Genomic DNA, 14,480 nt, shown 5'->3' with positions numbered 1-14,480 from the left:
CCAGTTAAAAAAAGCCTCTTAAATTAAGCCATGTGTGAAAGCTTTCGGTTGATATAATGCAACCAAAATAGCATAAAACTTATTTAGAAACGCGTCTTATAAATTTCCTGGTTTTAGGTTCCTAGCGTGACTTTTCCTTAATGCTTGCTTGCTTACTTACTCCATCAAAAATTTTTGTATACATGCAATGTCTAATAATGGAAAACGCAAAATGTATTTCTTCTATCTAGTTGGTTGTAGTGAGCAGCTTAAACATCTTTATTACTAGTAGACATTCATCTTTGCATATTCGACAACTCAATAAGAAATATTTACCAACCCTATAGGTATACTATATAAATGATACCATCAAAAAGTCAAGGTGACCTCTCTACTCATGGACGGTTAAAGATATATAGCCTTAAACTTTTGTATGAATTTAGCATTATCGTGATCACTACATCAATGTTTTTTTCCTTTTCTTTTGTTGAATGAAGTATCCAACGTGAGATTTTGAAAATCATCTATGAAGTTTTTTTCTTATAATTTGACTTTGTGGATGAAGATTTTCAATAATCCAATAGACGACAGAGTTCCGAAGTATTAAAAAAAAATGGTTTCATGTAATAAAAAAGAAAGAATATATAATACATCAAATTAGGGCTGGAATGGAGGATTATCAAATGCTTGTGAGTAGAGAAAACCCTATAATCCGGCATATATTTACTTAATTAGTTTTATATATCATGATTTAATCTGGTTTTAAATATCATAACAATTGAAAAAAAAAATCGACTAAAATCCAATGAAGCTTCACTATCTTAAGAAAATACATAGTGGAATAATTATGAACTTAACCGGTAACAAATGGTTTAGTAATCTACTAAACCAGAGTTAAGAGTTTCCTCCGTTTAGTAGCGGCGTCAAGTTAACGACGACGTTAACGTTCGTTTCCACCGTTTATATATAAAACGAGTGACGGTTTTGTTGGAGCTTGTGCAACTCTTTCACTCACTAATCACTTATTTTCACTCACAATGGCGTCGTCTTCTCCGAAACTGATCAGTGCTTGTTGTCTGGTCTTGATCTTGATCTTCGTTGTCTGCTTTCTCACATCAACGAACCTCTGGAACAACGAAATCTACTCTCGCTCCAGGTCTCTCTCTCTATGACTCTAACTCGTGTCTGTTTCTTGTGCTCCAATTCACATTTTAGCTACAAAATTTTCAATGTTTCCTCTGTTTATAGCATTCTTGTGCTTTTTCTTTAATCTTATGCCAATTATTCTGGTTCTTGTATGGACTGTTAACTATGGATCCTTCTGTACTAAAGCACTCTTTTGTCTTGGAAACCTTTCTCTAGGAAGGTGAAAACAGAGGAGTTATCACAGAGCTTTAACAGTTCAACAATGGAGACTAGGTAACAAAGAACAACACCATCCTTATCTCGTTGATTCCATACGTCAGATGCATTTTAACCGTTAGATTAACAAACTTTAGCTAGGAGATAAATGATCCAACGGTTGAGCTCTGCTCTGTTCCTTACTCTTCACTTTTTGTTAATATGATCTAAATTGTTTTTCCTAACGACGAAAAGGTTATGTAAGTTAGTAAATGTGGTTTTTTATTTATTTTTATTTTACGTACTTGCGTGTGAAAATGAATTACATATTTAATTACTTTTGTTTCTTTGTTGTGGTTGTTGTTGTGTTTGGTAAATTAATTTGTGGTTGGTTTGTGTAATTGATCAGGCTTGAAGGTGAAGTAGAGTTGAATGAACACGCAGTTCCTGATCCAGACAAAGTTGCACATGAGGTCGCTGCACTTATTCAGATGTGAGTTTCTTTCTATATGCTTATGTGAATGTGAATGCATTTATTTCAATATCTTTAGAGAATGTTTTTTTCACTAAATTAGTAGTTAGAAAAATTTCTTCTGCAGTTCGTAAAATCTTTATGATTAAGGGAAACATATACTTTACAATCTCAGTAAAATTTTGACTGAAGATAAAATTTCAATTAAGTGGATTAGTGCATGATTGAGACATTCAGAAGAAACCAAGAGAAAGAAAAAAAATTGCTCATTCATTAATTTCTTTCATGAGAAAATATATACACTTTTTGGGTATTGAGTTGCTATCACTTATTTGTTTCGTTGTTAATGTGTTATGGTGGAGACTTTTGATTTCTATCATCTAATAAGTAGCTTTTAACACTCACGTTTATTGTAGTTATTATGGATCTAAACACATTAACTACTTTGTTGTCTTTAAATAAATAAATAATTAAAAAGATGGTTACTATGTTAGGTAGGAACAAAATGGCTTTGAACAAAAACTAGTTGTTGATTCCACATTCATTGTATTGAATCGCAGGAGTGAACAGAACATCACTGCAAGGAGGAAGCTTGGTTTCTTTTCTTGTGGAAATGGCAATCTAATAGATGATTGTTGGCGTTGTGACCCTAAGTGGTACAAGAACCGTAAACACCTAGCTGCATGTGGGATGGGTTTTGGAAGTAAAGCTATTGGTGGTCGTGATGGGCATTACTATATGGTTACTGACCCGAGTGATGAGGACGTTGAGAATCCAAAGAAAGGAACTTTACGTTATGCTGTGATCCAAGGTGAGCCATTGTGGATCACCTTTAAAAGAGACATGGTGATAAGGTTGAAAGAAGAGCTGATGATGAATAGTTTTAAGACCATTGATGCTCGTGGTGCCAATGTCCACATCGCTGATGGTGCTTGTATAACAATCCAGGGTATAACCAACGTTATCATTCATGGCTTGCACATTCATGATTGCAAGGCAACTGGTAACACAAGTGTTAGAAGCTCACCAAGTTACGACGGGTTTAGGGGAATGGCTGATGGTGATGGTGTTAATGTATTTGGTTCAAGTCATATCTGGATAGACCACAATTCTCTTTCTAATTGTGCTGATGGTCTTGTTGATGTTGTCATGGGTTCAACTGCCATTACCATTTCTAATAACCATTTTACTCACCACAATGAGGTCAGTCCAAAAGCTCAAGAAACCCTTCTACTTTTATTTTTTTATAAAACTCTGTTTTTTCTTGATCATGACATTGTTGGGAGCAGGTGATGTTGCTAGGCCACGCTGATTGGTACAAAAAAGACAAGCTGATGCAAGTGACCATTGCGTACAACCATTTTGGAGAAGGGCTTAAACAGAGAATGCCAAGGTAAGATCTACAATGTCACATCGTGTTTTAATTAGGTTTATTACTTGCAATAGAAGTTAAACAAGACTTTGAGTATATCAATCCAGGTGCAGGCATGGTTATTTCCATGTGGTTAACAACGATTACACACACTGGGAAATGTATGCTATTGGAGGAAGTGCAAACCCAACTATAAACAGTCAAGGCAATAGATATGCTGCTCCTAAAAACCGCTACGCCAAGGAGGTTCGATTCTTTCGAATGTTTTCGCTTGCTTATAAACAGAGAAATTAAATGGATCTTTGATTCCAAATGATGGAAACTGGACAGGTGACAAAAAGAGTAGACACAGAAGAAAATGAGTGGAAGAAATGGAACTGGAGATCAGAAAATGACCTTCTAGTGAATGGAGCGTTTTTCACATCATCAGGGAAAGGAGCATCAGCAAACTATGCACATGACTTAAGCTTACCGGCTAAACCAGCCTCAATGGTGCACTCAGTCACTGCTAATGCAGGTCCACTTGGTTGCCGCAGAGGCAAGCCTTGCTATACTAGCTAGTAACATCACTCTCTCAAATTAAACCATTAATTAGTAGTTTTAAGTATATAAAAAAAAAACCTAACCCCTTTCACACGTATTAGCAAGTGTGCAAAGCTTTTTTTTGTTCTTCTTCTGAATGGTAGAGATTTTGGTCAACCTCCACTTGACGATAGGAGTAAGTGCATGAAGTGTTGATCCATTCTCTACTCTGTGTTTCTTCCTTTTAGCTTTGGGGTTTATGAAGTCTTCTTAATTCTTATTAATCGATCTCCCCTTTTAGCCAGTGATTTGTAGTATACAAAACTTCTGATATGAAATTAAGACAGTGGATTGCTTATGATGTTTGCAGCTAAAAATAGTAGATGCTTTGTTTTGTTCTTCCTTTATGTTCCATGTGTTTGTTTATTCACATTGGTTCTGCCAAGTATTGATTTGAATGAGGCATGAGATTACTTGGTAAACTAGTGGACGTAGCCCGGTTGAGATAGGCCCATCAGGAGCCTATTTGGTTTTGTTCGTTCTTTTTTTTGGTAGACTTGGTTTTGTTCGTTTAAGTAGTGTCCATGAGAATATCTTAGCTCCCCTCAAAACGCATATGAATCCAAAGTTAGATTGATTCCTTCAAAAGTTTAAGTAGTACGTGTCGTTTGTTTTTCAAAATACTAGAAACAATCATATAATCTTAAACATAAAGTTAAGTATAACATGATTTTTTAAACTGAGGGAGTAAGTAAGTAAAAGTGGTAATGTTAAAAAAGAAAAGAACATTTTGGGAAAATAAACAAAAACATGGAGAGATTCCCACAAATGGGAGAGACTCTCGAGGCAAAGACCCTTGAAACAAGGCAACAACAACACTTCTACTATTTCTTTATTTTCTAAAACTGCGCCGTTTAAGACTCTCATGGTCTCTTTCTTTCTCTCCTTTATTGTCTTTGTTTACTTGTAATAATAGCTCATAGTGCGCTAGTTATTTTATACACTTTGCTTACTTTATTTACTCTTTTCAAAAGTATATCATAATAGAGAAAACATTTCAATGTCCTTCATGTGATGGTAACCCAAACATTTCTATCTCTCGATGCTGCTAAAAGATCATCATAGTTCACACTTTGCATACACACTTACTTAGTTACCTTGAACTATGATGATCTATTAGCATCGAGAGATGAACTAGTCGTTGGTAATACAAAGAGTAGAAAATAGTATAAGTGATTAAAGTAAATTAAAGGGAGTTACAAAAAGAGATTAATAAAAGTAGAATAATTAGAGTGGAGAATTAGGGTAGGTGAGAATGAGTGAGGCTTGGTGTGGTCACGTGAGGCATCCTCAAAATCAGGGATTGTTGTTTTGTCCTCTATACTCTATAGTCTATAACTCTATATACACCTAAACCTAAACCCACCCATCCTTTTCTTCTTTCTTTATTAATCCACAAGTCTTAATTACCATTACTAAATGCTTAGAATTTGCTTAACCTATCTCTGACTCTTAATAATGACTTTTATACTATATAGTAACTAAATAGAGCATTTTTATATATAGTATTATGATCATATAGTAAGTTTTATATCATCTTTCCTTTTTGCATACTTTTTGGTCAATTGGTTTATACATAGATTATAGAAATTGAAAATTTGACAAACAAGTCAAGCTAGATCTTAAAATATGAATAGAAACCAAAATGAGGTGACTGAAACACGGAGAAAACACAATTAACACGAGATTATTTTAATGTTTTCATTTGTATCTGTATACGTAGCTTCAAATTCACCTAGATAAATAACCGATGAATCTTTAGGAAATGAAAAGAAAAAAAAAAACAAATTCCTTGGATCTAGCAAAGGGTTCAAATCTAGTCATCTTATTTCAAAGGATTCTCTTTATTTAATCTACATAAACTAAATTTTGAATTGAGTTAGTCCCTTCTGCTAAAACAAAACAAAAAAACAAAAATGGAGTAATGTCAAATAAAATATACTCAAGTAAAAAACAGAGGAATTAAAAATGAATTACCGATCCAACCACTTGCTTGGGGTTTGAGCAAACGCAATTTGGATCAAAATATCAATACAAAATAGTTTTGTTAGAAACAAAAAAAAATATCTTAACTTAGACAGTAAAATAGATTAAAAAATGATTATACCCCATAAATAGAGGGCTAATGGGTTCAGTAACACAAAACTGTAAGAATGTTAAACTGTTGGAAACCTCGATGCTAGTAAATTTTGTATAAACAAAAAAGACTAGTAAAAGAGATTCTTTATTTGGCTTGTTTTAGTTTTACTTCAACTTCCTCAAGTGATGCAACTAAACTTTTGTACTCTTTATACTTGTATTAAAACGATGTACTTGTCAGCTATACGAATTTGCCTAAACTAAGTTACATTAAACACAACGCCAAATTAGTTTGTGTCTTAATAAAAGAAATTACAACCCAATGGAAATTTTTGGTTGTCAATTCTTTCTAACAAAATCTATCAAGTTATTGATATTTTTAAACATCTTAGCTAAGACTATTTTGTTGAGTTAGATGTTTCTTTCTACTCTCCACGCAATGTATATGTATAATAAAAATTAGAAAATGAATACTTTATGTTATTCGTATAACAATATTAGAAAACAACATACAAAAATAGTAGTATAAAAATACAACTAGTAAAGAAGAGATATGGCATAATAGGGTGAGGTGGCGAGGAGGTGGGGGGTGGTGCAGTTTTGTTGATCTCAATGCATTGTGTTTCCCTATTTTCCTTTGTACTCTTTCTCTCCTTCTCTTTCTCTCTCTCTCTCTCCCTAAAGGATTTGATAAAACCACAAATACAAGTAAGTATTAGAAGAACATAAACCCACTCTATGCTCTCTTCTTCCTAAGCTTGAGTTTAATTCAAGCAAGAAACAGATTTCGAGAGAGAGTGAGCACAGAGATAGAGAGAGAGAGACGACGAAGGGCACCGAACCCTAAATGGGTCTAAACCCGAGATTTTAAAAACTTCCTTTTCGGATTTTGAGGCAAATGTCTCTTCATTCCTTAATCTTCTTCTCTTCTTCTTCTTCTTCACTTCTCTTCTTTTTCTTCATCTTTTGCTTCTCTCTCTCTGATGCAGAGCAAAACCCGGAAGCTTCTATCCTCTACTCATGGCTTCACTCTTCTTCTTCTTCTCCTACACCACCTTCTTCTCTTTCTCTCTTCAACTGGAACTCCATAGACAATACTCCTTGCAGCAACTGGACTTTTATTACATGCTCTCCTCAAGGTTTCGTCACCGACATCGTCATTGAGTCTGTCCCTCTTCAGCTCTCTTTGCCTAAGAATCTCCCGGCGTTTCGTTCTCTCCAGAAACTCACTATCTCTGGCGCTAATCTCACCGGAACTTTGCCTGAGAGTCTCGGCGATTGCCTAAGTCTCACGGTTCTTGACCTTAGCTCTAACGGTTTAGTTGGTGACATTCCTTGGAGTTTAAGCAAGCTTCGTAACCTAGAAACCCTAATCCTCAACTCTAATCAACTCACTGGGAAAATCCCACCGGACATCAGCAAGTGTTTGAAGCTCAAGAGCCTACTTCTCTTCGACAATCTTCTCACCGGAACTATCCCGCAGGAGCTAGGGAACCTCTCTGGTCTAGAGGTGATAAGAATCGGAGGTAACAAAGAAATCTCCGGCCAAATCCCACCGGAGATAGGAGATTGTTCCAATCTAACAGTTCTTGGTTTAGCCGAGACGAGCGTCTCAGGAATCTTGCCTTCTTCCTTAGGTAAGCTCACGAAGCTACAAACACTCTCGATTTACACAACAATGATAAGTGGAGAGATTCCTTCAGATTTAGGGAACTGCTCTGAGCTTGTTGATCTCTTCTTGTACGAGAATAGCTTGTCTGGTTCAATCCCTCAAGAAATAGGAAAGCTAACGAAACTAGAACAGCTGTTTCTATGGCAGAACAGTCTCGTTGGTGGCATCCCTGAAGAAATAGGAAACTGCAGCAATCTCAGAATGATTGATTTGTCTCTAAATCTCCTCTCTGGTTCGATTCCAAGCTCCATTGGTGGTTTGTCTTTTCTTGAAGAGTTTATGATTAGCGACAACAAGTTCTCTGGCTCCATTCCAACTACAATCTCGAACTGTTCGAGTCTTGTCCAGTTACAAGTTGATAAGAATCAGATTTCTGGTTTGATACCGTCCGAGCTTGGAACACTCACAAAGCTTACTCTGTTCTTTGCCTGGTCTAATCAGCTAGAAGGAAGCATCCCTCCTGGTTTAGCAGATTGTACTGATCTCCAAGCATTGGATTTGTCGCGTAATTCACTTACCGGAACCATCCCTTCCGGTTTGTTTATGCTAAGGAACCTCACAAAGCTTCTCTTGATCTCAAACTCACTCTCTGGCTTTATACCTCAAGAGATTGGTAACTGCAGCTCTCTAGTGAGATTGAGGCTAGGTTACAACAGGATCACAGGAGAGATCCCTTCGGGTATTGGATCACTTAAAAAGCTAAACTTTCTTGATTTTTCGAGTAATAGGCTACATGGGAAGGTCCCTGATGAGATTGGAAGCTGCTCAGAGTTGCAGATGATTGATCTCAGCAATAACTCTCTTGAAGGGTCTTTGCCTAACCCTGTTTCTTCTCTCTCCGGTTTACAGGTTCTTGATGTTTCGGCTAACCAGTTTTCAGGCAAGATTCCAGCGAGTTTGGGACGGCTTGTGTCACTGAACAAATTAATCTTGAGCAAGAATTTGTTCTCTGGATCGATACCTACTTCTTTAGGCATGTGTTCAGGGCTTCAGCTTCTTGATCTTGGAAGCAACGAGCTCTCTGGTGAGATTCCTCCAGAGCTTGGAGATATCGAGAATCTTGAAATCGCGTTAAACCTGAGTAGCAACAGACTCACTGGGAAGATTCCTTCAAAGATTTCGTCTCTCAACAAGCTCTCAATTCTTGATATCTCCCACAACATGCTTGAAGGGGATCTTGCTCCACTGGCCAATATAGAGAATCTCGTCTCTCTTAACATCTCTTACAATAGCTTCTCTGGTTATCTCCCAGACAACAAGCTCTTCAGACAATTGTCTCCCCAAGATCTTGAAGGAAACAAGAAACTCTGTTCTTCTTTAACTCAAGATTCTTGTTTTCTCACCTACGGAGACGCCAATGGACTTGGAGATGATGGTGATTCTTCTCGTACAAGAAAGCTCAGGTTAGCACTCGCTCTTTTGATCACCTTGACGGTTTTGTTGATGATTCTTGGCGCTGTTGCTGTTATCCGTGCGAGGAGGAATATCGATAACGAAAGAGACTCAGAGCTAGGAGAAACATATAAATGGCAGTTCACACCGTTTCAGAAGCTTAATTTCTCGGTAGATCAGATTATAAGATGTTTAGTTGAACCAAATGTGATTGGTAAAGGATGTTCCGGGGTAGTCTACCGAGCTGACGTGGACAACGGCGAGGTTATAGCCGTTAAGAAGCTTTGGCCAGCGATGGTTAACGGTGGTCATGATGAGAAGACCAAAAACGTTAGGGATTCGTTTTCAGCTGAAGTTAAGACGCTTGGGACTATTAGACACAAGAACATAGTCCGGTTTCTCGGATGTTGTTGGAACCGAAACACGAGGCTTTTGATGTACGATTACATGCCAAATGGGAGCTTAGGGAGTTTGCTTCACGAGAGACGAGGATCTTCGCTTGATTGGGATCTTAGATACAGAATCTTGCTTGGTGCAGCTCAAGGTTTAGCTTATTTACACCATGATTGCCTCCCACCAATTGTTCACCGCGATATCAAAGCCAACAACATCTTGATCGGTCTAGATTTTGAGCCTTACATTGCGGATTTTGGTTTAGCCAAGCTTGTTGATGAAGGTGACATTGGTCGGTGTTCTAATACTGTCGCTGGATCTTATGGTTACATTGCTCCAGGTATGTTTCTAAGTAAAAGCAACCAATGGTGTTTGTTTAGGGCTATTGCAATATTTGCTTTAAGTATAGTTTCCTTTTAGTTAGATTTTTTCTTACGTTTTGGTTTCTATATGCATTTTTATTATACATTACAGACATTTTTTAGTTAGGAACTTGGAAGTCTCACAGAACCCTAAAGTTTAGTTGTTCTGTTTTTATCTTAAACTGGACTAATTGGTTCTCTGTTTTTTTTGCAGAGTATGGTTACAGCATGAAGATTACAGAGAAGAGTGATGTTTATAGCTACGGTGTGGTGGTTCTTGAAGTGTTGACTGGGAAACAACCTATAGACCCGACGGTACCAGAAGGGCTTCACTTAGTGGATTGGGTGAGGCAAAACAGAGGTAGTCTCGAAGTTCTTGATTCGACATTGAGATCAAGAACCGAGGCTGAAGCTGATGAGATGATGCAAGTTTTGGGCACAGCTCTTCTGTGTGTAAATGCTTCTCCAGACGAGAGACCAACCATGAAAGACGTTGCGGCTATGCTCAAGGAGATCAAGCAAGAACGTGAAGAATACGCGAAAGTTGACTTGCTGCTTAAGAAATCTCCTCCGCCAACAACAACAACATCAATGCATGAGGAAGGTCGTAAGAATGAGATGAAGACGACAGCGACCGCCGCCGCAGCTTCGTCTTCTAAAGAGATGAGACGAGAAGAAAGATTAGTAAAGAGTAATAACACGAGTTTCTCTGCTTCGTCTCTGCTTTACTCTTCTTCTTCTTCCATAGAGGGATCTAGCTAGGGCTCTTGAAGGTTACTTGAGAGGAAAGCTTCTTTTGTGTGTTGTTTTTTCTTTTCCTATTAAATTATCTATTTAAACCATTAGGTATGTGGTGTAAAAAAAGAAGAAGAATAGCATGAGAGAAGGCAAGACAGTAATGATATAGAATTTGTGATTAGCAAAGGGTTGTGATGCATGAAATTACACCTTTTTGAGATCAATACTTTATGTTGTTTTCTTTCCCAAGTGTGAATTCAGATCGAATAATAATTCTTGTTTGTAGTTTTCACTCATATATAAACATATTACCTTCTAAAAACATATTAATATTAATGCATAAAACTATATTAGGTGTACGTGAAACATGGGAAAATCTGTCAATGCATGTTCGGATCTTGTCTTGAGCACAACCACCATTTGTCTTGGAAGAAGATGGATTTGAAATTTGGAAGTGATGATAAAGATAAAAAAAAGTCAACAAAGTTGAAGCAAAAACTTATTTGTGTAACGTTTAATCGAATATGTGGCACGCATTGACGATTGGATATTGACTTCTGAAAACACTCTTTCATTTCAATTGGCTCAGTCTCTGCTCTTTAAACAGAGCATTTTGGAAATTGGCTCTTAACTTTAATTAGAGTGACAAACCTTAAAGTCAAATTGTTTCCACTTTCAACGTATCAACAAATTAACAATTCTGTTTTACTTTTGTCGCTAGTAAAGTAGTAGACTTCAGAAAGGAAATAGCGAATAAAGCCATCATTGACTCAGTTTACTCTTCCTTGTGAATCGACCAAAGTCATGACCTACAAAAGCTCCCTATGTACATAAACCATAAAAGAGGACTGTCATGACCAATGACATTAACACTTTCTTCATCTTTCATTTAAGTCTAACTCCCAATTCATTGTCTTCAACTGTAATTAATCTGTCTCTTTCTTTCTACATTACATTCCATGCATGCATGCAGTCAAATTAATACAGAACATCTCAACTTTTATCTCGTTTTGTAATCTCTAAACAATCGTTTGTAATGGCGTTGAGGTTCAAGATCTTATCAATCACCGTTAACCAAACTCGTGATTCTTGGTGGAATGACATTGCCACTCCCGTCTGGGACGCCGCTTCTTGGTGGGACTGGTGCGTTTGGTGGTTTGGGTGGTGCAATGGGTTTCCCTGGTGGACTCGGTGGTGGTGTTCCGAGCTCAAGCGGTAGTTCTCCTTAAGACAGACTAGGATGATCGATTGGTCCTGATGTAGCTAGCTCCAACATGTTTAGGAAGTAACGGTCCGTTGTGTTTGAATTAGGATCTTTGATGTCGTTTCTGTGTTTCGCCTCTTCTTTTGGCTGTCTTATTTTATCATCAGTTGGGTTTAATGTTTGAGTGTTGTGTTTCCTTGGTCGTGATTTGTTTAATGTATTGTGGTATATGATTTCTTTGGCAACAATAGAAGTCGCAACTAAAGTGAGATAGAACACAGAACTTTAGTCAATGGCATCCTTTTAAGCCTAATCATTCTCTAAATTGAGGTTGACTTCTACATTATATTAAAATACAGCAAAATGTATGTCAATGAATGCTTTCCAAACCCTGAAAAAGAAGTTTGGTTCTGTTTTCTGAACATGTGTTTGTTTGCCTTTCCTGGAATTAGAAAACCTTCAAGGGATATATATTATATTTTCGGACACATAAAACCAAACAAAAACAATCCATCGTGCAAAAAACACAATGGCGCGATGACTAAGTTAAATCCAAGTCCTTAATTATGATGAAAACTTAAGAAGAGTCAATGAGCGGAACTAGCTATGCTCGAATAAGCTTCACGTTCTCTATGTGGTTTAGAAAGATGTGAAACTCTGTTACAATTCCTTGGATTTTAACTTTTATGATCGTCTTTCTCTTGATATTGTAGTAGACAACGTAAGGCATACTGGGAGACAACAACACAATTTCGTCTGTACCTATAATTCCAGCAAAACATAAGTACTCACCATTAACTGCATCCTTCCACAAAGGAGGCAGTACATATATATGCTTCGACCATTCATGTTTCACGACGTCTTTAAGAACCCACAACTCAAAATTTGTACTTCTATTCGTAAAAAAACGCCCATGCGGCCCATAGTCGTCTGTTATCAACACACCTAATTTCCCATTATAGTTGACCAAGGCTGTTGAATCAGCCAGAGTAAAACTTTCCGTGAACTTCATAACATTGAATTCCTCAGACCTAAAATCGAAAGAAACAACTCTCATGGTAACCCCGGAAGAGTCTTTAACCTCAGCTCGATAAAACAAAACACCATTGATGCATATCTCACTATGAGCTTTTGGGGGAAATTGGGTTATGCAACATTCGACAACATGCCATGATAGCTTTCCGGTTCCTAGTGTTAGAACTTGAGACTCCACACATTCCTCAAGTTTCTGCTCATATGTATAAACACGTTTCTTATATGCCATGGACAAGACCTTGTATTGTTTCGTAATCGGATCATACCCTAAATAGCTCTGCCACATAAAAGACATATTCCTTGTCTTCTTTGTCGTCTTGGTCTTAGGTAACGTTAGAAAATCTCCTGTGCTAGGGTTATATATAACGGACACATCCACTCGTGTTTTACTTCCCTTTAAGACTCCCTTGCCTCTAAGCAAGACCATGCCGTGGACAGGACGACTGACGTCACATGCTCCGGGGACATGTGTAAGAGGATAAGCTTTTATAGGAGACGAGTTGCGATCAGGGTTTTGAGGCTGATTTGGGAAGAAGAAGACGAACCCATCCTTGTCGTTCTTTCCTCTGCACGCTAACAAGATCTGCGGACGAGCAAAAGATTTGGTCAAGAACAACTCTGTGAAATCCGGATGGCCAAGTACGTAGGCCCAGTACTTGCATACGTGACGACATGTCGTTATAGATTTCACCGGCAACTTGAGGAATATCTCGATAAGGAGATCCATTGGGATCGGCTCGCTGCCGTCGTCGTCATTGATTGAGGTCTTCGGTCGCTTATTCTGCAGCCGCCGTGATGATCTCATGGTGCTGTAAAACCCTAGGGATCTTTTTATTATTGGTTTCCAAATAAAAAAAATAAAAAAGGCGAAGAGAAATGGAAATTTTTCTTATTTATTGATTCGCTCTAGCCGGTGAAACAGCCCATTGGGCCTTAGACAATGCGCATTAGCGTATGCAATGTGCGTTCCACATATTATATGATTTAAATTTAAATAATAAACGCTTAAAAAGTGTAGGATGTTCTTATATTGAAATAAATTATATAAGTCTCTAGTGCCATGTGACATTTTATGATTGGGTGATTTTTTTTTATCAGCATGGGTGATTTTTTTTTGTAGGGCAAAAATTTTTAATGAAAAAAATCATCTCTTTTGTGGAATAAATACAAAATAGCAAATGTTATGAGAACATGCATAATACTACATAATATGATTGTCGAATATGAACGACATACATACAATCTCTGTAACGTTTATGAATTTCAACACGGAGAAAATGTGGATCAAACATATACCGTTGTGCCGCCGATGTGGGTTCAAATATCGGCAGTATGATTACTCATCGAGCAAAACTTCGGAATAAACAAGCCCATTAACAATTAAAATATGATTTGATTGAACATATTTGGACTAGTTTTGGACATTTTCCGCATAATAAAGATTAATTTTAAAATTATTATGGATAATAAAATGTTTGTTTTTATTTTTGATCTTTGTATGTTTTATGTTTTATGTTTTATATTTTTAATGTTTTAATTGTATGTTTTTTCTTTTTTCAAATTTTTGTAACTTTGTAACTTGGCAATGTTTTTTTTTTGTTTTCAATGTTAATGTTATATATTTATATTAATCCAAATTTTAATATGTGTTTATTTATTATTTTTAAAAAACTCAAAATATTATTATTTTAACCATGTGACCAAAAACTATGGGACATGCTCATACATAAAAAAAAACATACAATTAACGCACTATCAAAATAATAATATTTAAACCATATGACCAAAAAAAAGAAGGACACCAATGCCATCTCTTAATGACGACAACAAGTATATCCAGCTTATTTCTTTGGATTTTC

At 36.8% G+C, this 14,480-nt stretch overlaps 3 protein-coding genes across 4 annotated transcripts; 2 read left to right on the top strand and 1 right to left on the bottom strand.

Annotated features, from left to right (window-relative positions):
- The first annotated feature begins 1,016 nt into the window (after positions 1 to 1,016).
- LOC17892213 (probable pectate lyase 9) lies at positions 1,017 to 4,044 on the top strand. Its single transcript, XM_006297581.2, has 7 exons — positions 1,017 to 1,135; positions 1,342 to 1,398; positions 1,730 to 1,813; positions 2,353 to 2,995; positions 3,082 to 3,185; positions 3,272 to 3,410; positions 3,495 to 4,044. The coding sequence occupies exons 1-7, from the start codon at positions 1,017 to 1,019 to the stop codon at positions 3,723 to 3,725; spliced, it is 1,377 nt and encodes a 458-aa protein (XP_006297643.1). The 3' UTR covers positions 3,726 to 4,044.
- Positions 4,045 to 6,442: 2,398 nt separating this feature from the next.
- LOC17891501 (receptor-like protein kinase 2) lies at positions 6,443 to 10,674 on the top strand. Its single transcript, XM_006299943.2, has 2 exons — positions 6,443 to 9,622; positions 9,859 to 10,674. Exons 1-2 carry the CDS (start codon positions 6,724 to 6,726, stop codon positions 10,404 to 10,406), a joined length of 3,447 nt encoding a protein of 1,148 aa, XP_006300005.1. The 5' UTR covers positions 6,443 to 6,723; the 3' UTR covers positions 10,407 to 10,674.
- A 1,360-nt stretch (positions 10,675 to 12,034) lies between these two features.
- LOC17891645 (putative F-box protein At3g23960) lies at positions 12,035 to 13,456 on the bottom strand. 2 transcript variants are annotated; one of them, XM_023786707.1, is made up of 2 exons: positions 13,286 to 13,456; positions 12,035 to 13,204 (listed from the first exon to the last, which is right to left on the bottom strand). In XM_023786707.1, exons 1-2 carry the CDS (start codon positions 13,424 to 13,426, stop codon positions 12,191 to 12,193), a joined length of 1,155 nt encoding a protein of 384 aa, XP_023642475.1. In that variant the 5' UTR covers positions 13,427 to 13,456; the 3' UTR covers positions 12,035 to 12,190. The 2 variants fall into 2 exon arrangements, with proteins under 2 accessions (XP_023642475.1, XP_006299189.1); XM_006299127.2 differs by having other exon boundaries at positions 12,035 to 13,456.
- Positions 13,457 to 14,480: the final 1,024 nt, after the last annotated feature.

Source organism: Capsella rubella, unplaced genomic scaffold (assembly GCF_000375325.1).
Source record: "Capsella rubella cultivar Monte Gargano unplaced genomic scaffold, Caprub1_0 scaffold_3, whole genome shotgun sequence".
NCBI classification, from domain to species: Eukaryota; Viridiplantae; Streptophyta; class Magnoliopsida; order Brassicales; family Brassicaceae; genus Capsella; species Capsella rubella.
Note: the sequence above shows the minus strand (reverse complement) of the source record. Positions and strands in the feature narration are given on the sequence as shown.